Genomic DNA, 15,278 nt, shown 5'->3' on the forward strand with positions numbered 1-15,278 from the left:
TAGCAGGGCAGTTGAGCAGATGGAGGGCTGCACCGGTGGGCCCCACCAGAAGATCCAGTCCTAGGGATGCCAGCCCTCAGGTGGAACATGGGGATCCCCTGCAATTACACCTCCTCTCCAGGTGACAGAGAGCAATTCCCCCAGAGGAAATGGATGCCATGGAGGGTGGGCTCCACAGCATTCTACTCCAATGAGGTCCTTCCATGCCACAAATCCTGCCCGCTCCTGGGTCCTCCCTCCAAAGCCTCCAGGTATTTCCCAATCTGGCATCCCGATCTGGACCTGGACCTTGGCAGCAGCCCTACCTCAGGGTATGCTGAGTAAAAGGCTAGACAGGGTGTTTCCTGTCCCTTCCTTTGTCTACTCCTGCGGCTGTCCCTTTCTTACTCAGAATGCGATCCATTTGGTTTCCTTCCAATCATTTCTCTTTTCTCTCTTTCTCTGTCCATTATGAAGGTGAGCCACGTGTTCCACTCTCTCCACGCTAGTTTAGATAAATAGCTGGAAATTTTTATTCTGCCTGGCATGGCATTTTCTTACAATAAAGAACACCTATTGTTTTCCAATGTAAGAAGCCAGATGTCCATGAACTACAATTCCCATGAGCATGCAGGGGAATTATAGTCCATGGGCATCTGAAGAGTCGCAGTTTGGCCACCCTTGCCTTAGTGTGAACTCTCAGCTCTTCTTTCACTTTCAACTTCTAGAGCTGGGGATCAGTTAAAAAGTGGCACCTGGTCTCAGCCGCAGATTCACCACATCCGGGTAGATTTGTTTCCTCATATTTGCTGGAGGGAAAGGAGGCACAGAAGTGCTGTAGCTTTCTGGGAAAATAATGTCCCTTTCACATCCCCTCTGCCGGAGCTGTTCCTCGGTGTCACAACGGATGGAATCTGGTTCTCCCGCCTTGGTGAAATTCTGTATTTTGTAAGAATCAAGAAGGGTAGAAACAGTCAGCGAGTCTTGAGCAAGTGAGGAAAAGCCATTGCTTAGACACAGGATCACATGAGCAGGCTTGCAGAAGGCCGGCTTGCACTCGAAAGCTCACACCCTGAATCAATCTTTGTTGGTCTTAAAGGTGCTCCTGGATTCTGACTTTATTGTGCTACTTCAGACCAACACGGCGACCCATTTGAATCTATCCCTCTCCAACTGCCACTCACTGACTAACTGCCCTGTTTAGAATTCTCTCCCTCTAGAACAGGGGTAGTCAAACTGCGGCCCTCCAGATGTCCATGGACTACAATTCCCAGGAGCCCCTGCCAGCATTCGCTGGCAGGGGGCTCCTGGGAATTGTAGTCCATGGACATCTGGAGGGCCGCAGTTTGACTACCCCTGCTCTAGAACCCTCCAAGGCCACTCCCCCTTTTACTTCTGGGGTGACCCCCCCCATTAGGGATTCCTAGGTCTCCTAGAGTTCCCTTTGGGCTGCTAGCTATGTGGGTCTGTCACAAGCCACACGAGGCCTGCTGTTTTGAGGCACATGTGGCCAATCTCAGTGCCCTCTCAGAGCTCTCTCAGCCCCACTTACCTCCCAGGTTGTCTGTTGTAGGGAGAGGGAGGGCAGACCACTGGAAGCTGCTTTGAGACTCCTTCAGGTGGTAAAAAACAGGGTACAACACTCCCCCCCCTCCACCGTCCAAGCTCCTCTTCTCTCGGAGCAAAGGTAGCCCCAGGGGGTGGTCCTCCCCCCCCCCCCCCCACTATGCCCACTGATAATGCCTTGTGTGAATAATTGACCATATCCTGCTCTTCTGGGATGGGACCCAACTACTTTTCAAGACGTGCTGTACGGAGTCGCAGCAAAGCCCACCATCTGTCCCAGGGAGTGCTGAGGCTGAAAACAGCAACTCAGTCCTCGGTCTGTCCTTCCAGGGAATAGCTTTTCACAGGCCTGGGAAATGGATCACAAGCTTGTGAAGGCCCAAGGGACGAGTAAGTTCTTGTGCTGGTCGTGGGAAGAGGTGATGACAGAAACCCTGCACAATGACCTCTCCGCTGAAAAAGAGTATTCTAGAACAGGGGTAGTCAACCTGTGGTCCTCCAGATGTCCATGGACTACAATTCCCACGAGCCCCTGCCAGCGTTAGCTGGCAGGGGCTCCTGGGAATTGTAGTCCATGGACATCTGGAGGACCACAGGTTGACTACCCCTGTTCTAGAACAATCACCACTTTACTTGGAAGGCTTGACTGAGCAATACTGAGCAACCCTTACTTGCCTGCAGAAAGGGTGATGATGTATTCTGGTGTTGGTTTTTTTCTTTGGCTAGCATAAAGACAGCAGAGTCCAGCTAAGCGGACTGGTGGAACACAGGAGGTCACCTTTCAAAATCAAGGTAACCAGCATGGTGTCGTGGTTAAGTGCAGCAGCCTGTACTCTGGAGAACTGGAGTTGATTCCCCACTCTTCCATATGCAGCCCGCTGAGTGACCTTGGGCTAGTCACAGTTCTATTAAGGCTGTTCTCACAGTACAGTTCTCTTAGGGCTCTCTCAGCTCCACCTATCTCACAAGTTGTCTGTTGTGGGGATAGGAAGGGTGGTAAGCCACTTTGAGACTCCTTGAAGTAGTGAAAAACAGAATATTTATTTATTTATTTATTTTATTATATTTCTATACCGCCCTCCCCGGAGGCTCAGGGCAGTTTACATCAAACATATAAACAATACATATGAACAGTTTTATCAGTGCTGTGGGGAGCCCAAGGTCACCCAGCTGGCTGCATGTGGGGGAGTGCAGAATCGAACCCGGCATGCCAGATTAGAAGTCCACACTCCTAACCACGACACCAAGCTGGCTCTCAAGGCAGGAAAAGGACACTGCAAATTTTTAAAATGTAGTTTAAAGTTAAATTAATGGGTGCAGGGGTGTGGAACAGGACATACCCGCTTCTTGCACCAGGCACAGCCTGGCCCAGAACGGATGCATTCCTCGCAGGTTTTGACGTTGTATTTGATGCATTCAAGGGAAAGTGCTCAAGGAGAAAGAGAAAGAAAAATCAATGTTAACAGAGGTAAGTCAAAAGTCAGCGTCCAGGTAATGAAATCAGCTCGACATCTGACACAGCTAAAATTCAGGGCAAATTAAGAAGCAATCTGAAGCAGTGGGGCCTTTCCTGAGAATGGTCTAAGTGTGTAGCATTAAAGGAAATGGCTCATACACACATGCCAGCCTTTCTCAACTTTTTGTACCATTGAGAACCCGCTGAAACATTCTTAAGACTTTGAGAAACCTCAGAAGTGAGGCAATTGTGCAGAATATGGTTAGGAAGCATAGCTGTGGACACACCCTTTCAGTGCCCTTCCCCTTACGACTCCATTGGCTATTTGGGGGAAGAGGTCTTATATTGTCTACAGCAGTGGTCCCCAACCTTTTTATCACCGGAGACGGGTCAACGCTTGACAATTTTACTGAGGCCCCGGGGGGGGGGGTAGTCTTTTGCCGAGGGACGTCACCGCCGCCGCCTGAGCCCCTGCTCCACTTGCTTTCCCACTGGTGCCCCTGACGTCCCACTGCCTGCTGGGGCGCTGCCAGCAGCACAGCTGTGCAGTGCCACGTCGAGGGGGAGCCCGAGCCAAGGTGGCCGCTGGAGAGCACCAAAGGTGAGCCGTTGGCAGAGTGGCAGGGCAGCCCCTGAGGCAGCAGCCGGGGAGGAGGACGAGGAGGAGCCGTGGCCCGGTACCGATTGATCTACGTACCGGTACCAGTCCACGGTCCAGGTCTAGAGCAAAACGATTTAATAGGATTTAAGAATTTGGTTTAAACTGGATTTTAGTATTTTTACTTGTATTTGTATTTTGTATTTTTTACTGTTGTATACCACCCTTGGACCAATTTTGGAGAGCTAGACATCTCTAAACAAACAAACAAAACAAACAAACAAATAAATATTTATGTCACCTGATAAAGATTTAATTCAAAACAATACATTAAAAATTAGTTAACTCTCACCCATTTGGCAGACCCTCCCAGGGCTCTCAAGAAACTCCAGGGTTTGAAGAAACCCTGGTTGAGAAAGCCTGACATCTAAAGACTTGAACAACTCCCGAGAAGAACAAGTTCCTCTGCCCTGGAAAACAGAATGCTGGGTGTGCGTCAGGTTGACAGACTGGAAACAATCACTTCTCTGGAAGAAAGTGTTTATTTTCCAAGCAAATCGATACCTTAGAGCAGGGGTAGTCAAACTGCGGCCCCCCAGATGTCCATGGACTACAATTCCCAGGAGCCCCCTGCCAGCGTTCGCTGGCAGGGGGCTCCTGGGAATTGTAGTCCATGGACATCTGGAGGGCCGCAGTTTGACTACCCCTGCCTTAGAGTTTCAAAGCCAGAACTGGCAAGTACATTAAAAAGACAGTACTTTTACCCCAAAGTTTTCCCGCTCAAAGATGTTCTCACTCCTAGGGTGCCCCCTTCCAAGTCCAGGTGCCATCCAGGAAAACAGCCAAGACGATAACCCAAACCTCCCCGACCTTGGTTCCGCTATCTACAGCTACTACACAGATAAGACTGTCTGGTAATGTTGCAAAGGAGAACAAAGCATTTCAGAAAATACATTTAACAGAAGGCCAAAACAGACAACCTGGGCATACAGAATCGAAGATGGATACACCCTGGTTCACAAATAGCATGGCAGCTTATGGGTTCCTGCCTTTAATAAATCTATTGAGGGTGTTCAATCTGCTTTCTATAGGCAAATTGCAGGGGTTCCAAATTGTGTCTCCTACCATGCCATTTGAGCAGAATTTGGCCAAATTAGGGTAGAAACAAGGGCCTGGATAGCTACTTTTAAATTTTGGGTCAGACTGTTTTTTAGAATAGAAACTGGCAGCCTTTTAACTTGTCTAAAAAGTGACCCTCTTAAATTTCAATGGTTCCAGGCTATTGAACAAAAATTAGCCTCCATTGGCATCGATCTGAACTCCCTACTACCTCTGGAAGAAAAATGTATCTTCCGGATTATTAAACAGAGAATATTAGACCATGAGCAGCAGGAACTCATACCTACCCAGTTTGGTGTAGTGGTTAGGAGTGCAGACTTCTAATCTGGCATGCCAGGTTCGATTCTGCGCTCCCCCACGTGCAGCCAGCTGGGTGACCTTGGGCTCGCCATGGCACTGATAAAGCTGTTCTGACCGAGCAGTGATATCAGGGCTCTCTCAGCCTCAACCACCCCACAGGGTGTCTGTTGTGGGGAGAGGAATGGGAAGGCGACTGTAAGCCGCTTTGAGCCGCCTTCGGGTAGGGAAAAGCGGCATATAAGAACCAACTCTTCTTCTTCTTCTTCTTCTACCCAGCCTCGAGTCTGCTCAGCAGCATTCTTTGGCATCATTATGCAGAGAAATATTATGCCTACATATTTGCATCTCCTTGATGTCCCACCCCTGAGAAGAGCTTTTCTCCTGGCACGAATGAATGCTTTCCCCTCAAAGGTCTTAGAGGGAAGATTCCACCATATCCCATACCATGCGAGACTCTGTCCGTGTGGTTCTGGTTGCCCTGACTCTGTCTCACACATTTTGTTAGATTGCCCCTTATATGAGCAGTGTCGGGATGACAGCTTTGTTGCCTTGCTGGGAAACAAGCCTTCTGTAAGTAAATCTATGACCTTGCAATCTCTGCTCTCTGACAAAGACCCAGAGATAACCATTTTAGTTGCCAGAGTTTTAATTAAGATGCTTTTATAATATGCTGCCTACCTTGTATTTTATCTTTTATAGTTTATTTAATCATTTTAAGATCTGTTTGGTTATGTAACCCCATTTTACTATTTTGTTGAAATTTTAAACCCTATTTTTATATGTCTTATACATTTTATGCCAATAAAAGGTTACTGACTGACTGACTGACTGACTGACAGTGTGGTGCAATTACGTGCAAATCTGGGGCAAATCTTCTGCTCTACTCCAGCCAGCTATGAAAAAAATTACGTGGTAGACTGCTTCAGAGGGTAACCGTGTTGGCCCGCTTTCAAGCAGCTAGGTGTGAGTCTAGTCGCACCTGAGAGATCAATACGATGGTCGACGTAGAAACTTCTGAGAGTTAAAGCTCCCTTTGTCAGAGAATATACCCGATGAAAGGAGCTGGAAAGCCTTGTTGGTCTCTAAGGTGCTGCTGGACTCAAATCTCATTGTCAGATAGCATTCTGCTTACTGTTAGAGTGGCAGATGGACAGGACATTCTCTTAAGGCCATTTGAACCTAACAGGGCTGCTGTGCATCAAAGCACCCAATATCATTCAAAAAATGTGCTTTAGCAATGCTCTTGCCACCACCTGACAGCCTCCCATGCCTTACTTATGTGGACAAACTTGAGAGGGCACAGAAGAGAGACACGGGGATGATCCGGGGGCCTGGGGACCAAGCCGTCTCAGGAAAGGTTGAGGGACTTGGGAATGTCCAGCCTGTGGAAGAGGAGGTTGAGAGGGGACAGGATGGCTCTCTTGAAGTATCTGAAAAGTTGTCCCTTGGAGGAGGGCAGGGAGAACTCTTATGAGTCCATGATTCTATGATATGGTAGGCAAGTACAATGCGCCCAACTTTCAAGGGAATCATTCTCTTTGCTTTCTCTCCTTTCAAAAAGCAGGGAGCATACTCACCTGTGGCCAGGAGCACCAGCCCAGCTCCTGAGAGCAAAAGGAAGCGTTCAGGAATCATCCTCGGCACAACTGAAACTAAACACAAATGACTGCACTCAATAACTGTAAGGGAAGCTTAGGGGCAAGTACATTAAGGAGCATGTCTAAAACATGTGGAAGAATATAGAAACATATTTTCCTGGGGAAAAGGAAATGTGTAGAGGCAGATGATTAAAAAGGTAAAGGTAAAGGTATCCCCTGTGCAAGCACCGAGTCATGTCTGACCCTTGGGGTGACGCCCTCTAGCGTTTTCTTGGCAGACTCAATACGGGGTGGTTTGCCAGTGCCTTCCCCAGTCATCACCGTTTACCCCCCAGCAAGCTGGGTACTCATTTTACCGACCTCGGAAGGATGGAAGGCTGAGTCAACCTCGAGCCGGCTGCTGGGATTGAACTCCCAACCTCATGGGCAGACAGATTCAGACAGCATATCGCTGCCTTACCACTCTGCGCCACAAGAGGCAGATGATTATGAAAATGCAAATATATCAGCTTTTTTCAAAAAATGAGATGTATTTGAAGAATTAGTTTTTATACCCCACTTTTCACTACCCAAAGGAGTAACTCAAAACTTACAATCACCCTCCCTTCCTCTCCCCACAACAGACACCCTGTCAGGAGGTGGAGCTGAGAGAGCTCTGACAGAATTGCTCTGAGAACAGCTCTTAACAGGACTGTGACTAGCCCAAGGTCATCCAGCTGGCTGTATGTGGAGGAGCAGGGGATCAAACCTGGCTCAACAGATTAGAAGCCATCACTCTTAGCCACTACACCACAGCTCTTTATTCTAGGGCATTTGCATTAAAGGGCAGAAATCTAATGGTGATTTTCATAGAACGCAGGGAGGGATTGTGAACTTGAAAAGCAACAAAGGTTTTAGGCCAAAGTTCTTCAAGAAACCTTGCAGGCAACTGGCCAGACCTACTGCGCTGTGAGCAGGGCTGGACGAAGGAGTTTCAGTGCCGTAGTGGGCCAGGTAATCCCTTCCCCCACTACGGTGGGTTCACCCTCAACTGTGGCTTCAGCATCCTCTAGGCCAGGTGTAGTCAACCTGTGGTCCTCCAGATGTCCATGGACTACAATTCCCATAAGCCCCTGCCAGCGTTTGCTGGCAGGGACTCATGGGAATTGTAGTCCATGAGCATCTGGAGGACCACAGGTTGACTACCCCTGCTCTAGGCTACCCCAACCCCAGCCGTCCAACTGTGCATGGACATGGTTGCACCATGAGCAACAGCACCAAAGGCACGGCACTTTGAGCTGGGTTGGGGTGGATGGACTTGGGTTTACCCAAGCTGCCATGCAAAAGCCACTACAGATTCAGCTGGTGGGCGTGCTCAGAAAAAGGTGCTCCCCGAGTTCCAGAAGTGAAATAGCTGTGGGCCAAACTGGGAGCTCCCGGATTCAGGTGCCCCCTGGGCTGCCAGGCCAGAGCTGGGTGGAGGAGAGGGAGTTATCACTTGCTCTGAAACTAGGCTGATCGGAAATCTCCCAGATCTTTTCTTGTCACGGGGTTGTCTGATAGGAATCATAGGAGAGCCAGTTTGGTGTAGTGGTTAGGAGTGCGGACTTCTAATCTGGCATGCCGGGTTCGATTCTGCGCTCCCCCACATGCAACCAGCTGGGTGACCTTGGGCTCGCCACAGCACTGATAAAATTGTTCTGACCGGGCAATGATATCAGGGCTCTCTCAGCCTCACCTACCCCACAGGGTGTCTGTTGTGGGGGGAGGAATGGGAAGGCGACTGTAAGCCGCTTTGAGCCTTCTTCGGGTAGGGAAAAGCGGCATATAAGAACCAACTCTTCTTCTTCTTCTTCTGTGGGGAAAGGTAGCTGGTGAGAAGGTCCTGACTAGCAATGCTGGGGCCAGAGGTATCACTCAGAGATGCTTCTTGTTACCCCCCCTGGTGTCTCCTACCCGTCCGGAGCCCTAGACAATTGTCTAGGCTGGCCAAGTGGGCAAGCTGGCCCCAGCTGTGGGAACAGCAAAGCCAGTCTTTACTTAACGAAGAACCAACTATTGGCAACCAAACACACAAAACAACCCCCTAACACAGCATGATCACATGCGAGTCAAATCCTGCAGGCAATTCGCACATCCTCGGATATTACACGATTCAGCGGTGTGGTTTTCTTGTCTGGAAACCGTAGTTTCAGCTTTGGCTTTGCATCTGGCTCCCTCCTGAGTCCTTGAAATGAACCAGCAGTTTTTCACTGACGGAGAAGCACGGTGTCTCTTGCCGAACCACAGTTCTGCAAGACTGCTGTGGAGTTGTCATAAAGCACACTGCTGGATAATGCAAGAAGGTCCTGCGCTTAAACACCTAGTTTGTTGGGCATTTTTAATCACCCCAAATGTGGACATTGTCACGGGGTTGTCTGATAGGAATCATAGGAGGGGCCAGGTGGATATAAGTCAGGGGTAGTCAAACTGCGGCCCTCCAGATGTCCATGGACTACAATTCCCATGAGCCCCTGCCAGCGAACGCTGGCAGGGGCTCATGGGAATTGTAGTCCATGGACATCTGGAGGGCTGCAGTTTGACTACCCCTGATATAAATGATAGGGACAAGGATTGCTTGAGTGATCAAACCAACCTAATTCTTCATCTGGTGAAATGCGAAGGGCGGATTTCAGGGCTACGTACTGATGGGCACTTGTGTGAGATACATTTTTGCCACTCATGTTCCACATAGGTCCTTAATTCTAACGTATGACATTTTTGAAACAAGCCAATGCATCACACTCTCTCTGCTTCCTACATGACCTGGGCCTATATGCCTCATCTCATTCCTCTTTATAGAGCTCCTGTATCTCTGTCACATTGTTATCCTACCACAGCACACCTGGTTCTCCTCTCCTCTATTTTACCCTCTCTAATGAGCCCTGACCTGGCTAGCCTGATCTTATTGGATCTCGGAAGCCAAGCAGGGTTGGTCCTGGCTAGTACTTGGATGGGAGACCTCCAAGGAATACCCCAGGTTGTAATGTGGAAGCAGACAATGGCAAACCACCCTCTAACATCTCTTGAAAACCCTAAGGGTATACCGTAAGGCAGTTGTGACATTATGCATGCACACACACAACCCTGTGAGGTTGGTTACTTCCCTCTTGGTTCATATTCCCGCCTACTCCACTTTTTTGTCACTGTTGAGTCATGTGCATTTCCCCAAGCTAAAAAAAGTGACTTCTGAAGAAAAAGGAATTTTTCCTAGGTTTCTCCAGCTGTACCCAGGAGGAAGCTGATGAACTGGCTATGAACTGGCCAGGGCAGTCTCCCGTACATCCATCTGTGGATCCCCTCCAATAAGATTTATCGGACTGGCTCCCAATCTCTTTGAATGTTATCCTACCCACCATGCTGAACATAGAGGGAGGAGTTGGGATGGGAATTGTGACAATTGCCGCTAGTAGGTATGATACACGTGTATGATGTAAGTTGGGGGATGTTTTATTGGGGATTTTATTTTTAATGCTATGTTGTGAACCGCTGTGAGATCAAATTGGCGAACGGCGGTATATAAATCCAAAAATAAATAAAATAAATAAATAAAAATAAATATGAGCAAACAAGAGAATCTTCTTTATTTTTAAACAAAAATAACTGCTGAAATGAGATCCAGTATTGGGCTCATTTTCAAGGAGAAAGTTCTTCCACAGTGGCTACGTTTCTAAATAAAAAAAAATTATAACCATATCAAAAATTGTCACCCATTTGTTTAAAACGGTTACAATACACTCTTCTGTAGGCTCTTCTGCCAGGTCTTTGGGTGAGGCCAGGGTTTAAGATCAACCAGGCCCCTCCATGGGATTAGGTCCCTGCATTAACACCTGTGCATCCCGCCCTAGGGTGGCTGTCAGGGGGGATTAGGGAAATCTTCTTGTTGCTGTTGGGGAGGGGGTATTGTTATAGTATGGGTTTTTATAGTGTTTTGTGGCCATTATCCTGTAATGCACCATGAGTCTTTGGAGAAGTGGCAGGGTAGAAATCCAATAATAATAAAAAAATAAATATCATAGAAACGCTGGAATTTCAGACCCAGGGTGCTAAGTTTACATGTTAGATTTTCTAAAATATTCTCTATGAAATATATTATAAACATTTTAACTAATGGATGACAATTTTTGATATGGTTATGATTCATTTATTTAGAAACATAGCCACTGAGGAAGAACTAGTGGTTCCAGTTTAAAAATAAAGAAGATTCTCTGGTTTGCGCATAGCCAGTTGATCAGCTTTCTTCCCATCTGTGATGGTGGGTCGTCATCTTTTTGCTGGTTTGTTGTTGTTGTTGTATCCAGGAGGAAGCCATGATGAAGAATGCGGACAGCTGCTTGAGACCCAGGCAGTCAGAAGGGAGTGAAAGAATTCTAGGGAAGGCATTTGTTCTGATAGATCTATGATCGTATCTTACACAAATATCTCTAAATCTTAATAACTCACAAACATAATCAGGATTGCATATTTGCCTGAAATTAAATTCTGTATTCTCAAGTAAATGTCATTAGGACTACAGCCATTGGGACACAGCATTAGTTATTTAGCTACAAAAAGGACAAAGATTGGAGGTCAGATATGTCTTTTTCTTTTCTAACAAAAAGGTGGGTTATTAGCAAGCTACAAATGCCAGTGTTGCGTCAGATCCATTTTGAGAAATGTCTCTCCTAGCCTACTTTCCACAGCCCAGATTTTTAAAATCTTTGGACTGCACCTTGAGGAATTGTTCTTCTCTTCTGCCCAGCTCTGGCATGCAAAAGAGTAAAGCGATTGGATTGAATGCTGTCTCTCTGAAGAATGTAGACCATTTTGGTCCACTGGATTTAGAGGCTGGCAGATGTCCAACTAAAGACTTCCTGAAAGGGGAGATTGCTTTGGACTGAACTGCTGAGGTCAGAGAGACTATGGTAAGAATGACCTTTCAACCAGGTACCCAGAGGTAAAATTGACAAGTTTTTATCTTGCAAGGGTCATAGAATCATAGAGTTGAAGGGGCCATACAGGCCATCTAGTCCAACCCTGCTCAATGCAGGATCAGCCTTCAGCATCCAGGATAAATACTTGTCCAGCCTCTGCTTGAAGACTGCCAGCGATGGCATGTCCCTTTAATAGCCATACAACAGGCAGAAATTCAGCAGGCTAAGTTTATTTATTGAATTTCTTTACCGCCCTCCTATGAGGCTCAGGGTGGTTTATATAAAACACCATGAATATAAATAGAAATCTAGCGACAATAGATTCCAAAATTGAACATAACAAATTATAACAAGATACTATAACAGATTCACGGTGTGACAACAACTCTCAACTTTTGACATGAACCCGTGAGAGGTCAGCATGACTCAGATCATGGAGGGGGTGTTTGGGGGACCAACAGATGTTGAGTCAGCCGGCTTCAACCAATTGAATCATAGAATAACAGAGTTTGAAGGTACCTCATGGGTCATCTAGTTCAACCCCATGCACAATGCAGGACACTCACATCCCTATTGCTCATCCACTATCACCTGCCACCCCCTTGAACCTTCACAGAATCAGCCTCTCCGTCAGATGGCTATCCAGCCTCTGTTTAAAAATTTCCAAAGATGGAGAACCCACCACCTCCTGAGGAAGCCAGTTCCACTGAGAAACCGCTCGAACTGTCAGGAACTTCTTCCTGATGTTCAGATGGAATTTCTTTGGAATTAATTCCATCCCACTGGTTCGGGTCCATCCCTCCAGAGAAAAAGTTCCCTTGTGAAACAGATACATCAACTCGCAAAACTTCTTCTTACGATGTTTTTATCCGATTTTCCTCCTCAGTCTTTAAATGTGAAACAAATAAACTTGCATAGGTGCCATTTTTCCTTCTCCCTTTTCCCATGTGATAGGAAATATACTTCCTGGATTTCTTCGTCAGGTTGCTTTTAGAAGCACAAGAATAGGAGTGGTGAAAAACAGTGGAAACCCCCTTTGGCACACAGGTATTATAAAAGGCAGGTGTTCAGTGCTGGCAATCCTAAATAGAGACACATTGTGGATTTAACCCAATTCTATCCATCTGTTTCAAACATGCCAGAAGACCTACTGGAGAGCAATCCTAATTAGATCTACTAAGAAGTAAGTCCCATTTTATTCAACAGTGTTTACTCCCAAAAAAATCTTCCCAGGATTGTAGTCACAGACCACCCAAATGACCCCAGGAGGCCCCTGGAACATTTGAAGAGGAAAACGTGAGAAGGGGAGCCCAATGGTTTATGGGGGGGGGGGGCTGTTAACTGAACCAATGCAATGCTCATTTTGTCACGTATAACACCATTAAATGCTAGTAAGTTTTATCTTTGTCAAGAGAAAGAAAAAGGAATCATGTAATCCATCACTTTGTGTGTGCTTGAAAATCCATTCGAGAACAAAAAATTACGCACATTCTTCTCTTAGCCGAATGTTCTAGAAATCTGATTTGCGTGTTCCTAAGACAAAGTACATGGAGTCCAGTTTATTCACTCTTAGCTCAGGCCTTTGTTAGCCTAGCTCACTGCACAAGCAGCCAGTCTATTGCAGTAGGCCCTGGGACCTGAGAAGAGTTCCTAAAAAGGCCATGGTCAAAAAAGGCTGAGAATGGGGGAAAAATGCAGCTTCCCATCTGGAACCTGAACCTTAAAAACTCCATGATCTCAGTCATCCATGGGGGGGGCACTTTTCTTGAAGGATTTTTAATATCTGCTCAGTTCTACTTGGAGCCTTTTCAATTAGAAAAAAGTACATTGCTCCCATAGATTTCACAACTTAACCAAATACAGCATAACAGAACCAATTAGTTTTTCAGGGGCCCCTGAGCTCCTGTTACATCTCACTACACTTTTGGTTCCATCAGAAAAGAACCTTTGTCTGAGGCACTCAGCTGGAGCGCTGGGCCTGATCACTGACAGGTGGTTTTACAGCAGGGGTAGTCAAACTGCGGCCCTCCAGATGTCCGTGGACTACAATTCCCAGGAGCCCCTGCCAGTGAATGCTGGCAGGGGCTCCTGGGAATTGTAGTCCACGGACATCTGGAGGGCCGCAGTTTGACTACCCCTGTTTTACAGCCTACCCTAGATCCTCTCATCGCACTGCTGGGGAGCTGAATACCTTTAGATGCACGAATGCCCTACAAAGTGCAATCCAGCAAGAAGCCGTGATGAAAGGATGCTAGCAGCTATTCGGGAGCGCAGCAAACGCTGAAAACTGTTTCTGAGCATTTCGTCATTCTCCTTCCCAGCAACTTCCTCCCGGCCACAAAGAGAGCCAAACAGCCAATGGCACCGCTTGCAGCTTTACACACTGTCGAGGGGGGGCTACGTCTGAAAGCTTACTTCAAGTACAGCAGTGGGTTCCGGTGCTAGGTGAAGAATCCCGTGAAAAGACCCACATTTTGAACCCTGGGCTGGTAAAAATGGTTGGCAAGGGAAAGGATTAATGCACCCTAAATGTTTTTTATTTGATTTTAGTAACAACAAAACAACAAACACATTCAGGGCTGGGTTACATTGGTTGCCATGTATTTATCTCCCTAGCCTGATAGCAAGCCTCATCGATCACTGGTAGGCAAAATCACGAAACTCTGGCTCACTTACTTTGGCCATATCATGCCGTCCGACTCCGTGGGGAAAGCAATTGTGCTAGGATTGGTCAGTGGAGAAAGGAAACCAGGCCGGCAAAGAACACGGTGGTTAGAAACTATCAACATGGACTCTGGCCAGAACATTGCAGGGCTGAGGGAGGTCGTGCAAGATCGAGGATCATGGTGGCAGCTGAGCCATAGGGTCACCACAAGTTGGACATGACTGAATGGCCACTAACATCATCATCAACATCATCATCAGCTCCTTACTGAAACATCCTCAAGAAGAAGTCTAGTGGTACCCCCAGACAGACAGCACAACTCGGTGGACGACACACCGTCCCCACAAGCTCAACAATAACCAACTTTACAACTACAAAGGTTTACTAATAGCACAGTGAAGGCTTGGGCCTTCCGCAAAGCAGGGTTTCAGAGCATTATACAAGGTACAAACCAGCTGATGGTTCATAAAGCAGATTGGGGAGAGTGGGGACTACAATAGTGGCAAATGACACAGACATATTAATTTCTGTCCCCCCACAGTGATGGGAGGGAGGCTACAAAGAAAATAATTTCTAAAAACATACATTCAGTGGTCCCGGTGGCTTCTTGCCTTGTACTTTGCCCGTTGCGATAAAGTGGAAGTTCTTTCACTTATGCAGAAAGGTCTTCTGAACAAAAAAAACAGCCAGCTTCTCAGACCGCGGTTGCCGGCTACGCCTCTTCCTTCTTTCTCCTAGCATTATACATCTTCTGTGGGCTGCAAAGGAAGTGAGAACTGAAGGAGGATGGGTAGACCTTTTTTCGCACTCTAGTTCTTAGAATGTGTAAAGTTCTGATGAAACTGCTGGGAACCAAGGTTACTTTCACAAGTTTTTAATCTTGTTTGCAACCCACGTTTTGAAGCATCCACATTACATTGTTCCCTGCCTAGGTTTCCCCAGGCTTTGATGAAAACTTTTCCAGGCCTAGTTTGGCATGGAGCTGATTCTTCCAGGTTGCTCTTGTGACTGCAGTGAACACAGAGGTGGTCACTGTGTCAAGAGACACACAGAAATTTTCCCTGTC

At 47.0% G+C, this 15,278-nt stretch overlaps 1 protein-coding gene across 4 annotated transcripts in view; it reads right to left on the reverse strand.

Annotated features, from left to right (window-relative positions):
• Positions 1-15,278, reverse strand: part of ITGB2 (integrin subunit beta 2) — a 50,228-nt gene that overhangs the window by 27,385 nt on the left and 7,565 nt on the right. For 3 of the 4 annotated variants that reach the window (XM_077316780.1, XM_077316767.1, XM_077316758.1), the window contains exons 2-5: positions 14,798-14,970; positions 6,596-6,670; positions 2,886-2,974; positions 735-918 (exon numbers count right to left, since the gene is read on the reverse strand). In XM_077316780.1, the coding sequence (XP_077172895.1) occupies positions 735-918; positions 2,886-2,974; positions 6,596-6,653 (331 nt within the window). In that variant the 5' untranslated portion in view covers positions 6,654-6,670; positions 14,798-14,970. The remainder of the gene's footprint in view (positions 1-734; positions 919-2,885; positions 2,975-6,595; positions 6,671-14,797; positions 14,971-15,278) is intronic. The other variant, XM_077316773.1, reaches the window with a different exon arrangement.

The sequence above is a fragment of the Paroedura picta genome, chromosome 1 (assembly GCF_049243985.1).
Source record: "Paroedura picta isolate Pp20150507F chromosome 1, Ppicta_v3.0, whole genome shotgun sequence".
NCBI classification, from domain to species: domain Eukaryota; kingdom Metazoa; phylum Chordata; class Lepidosauria; order Squamata; family Gekkonidae; genus Paroedura; species Paroedura picta.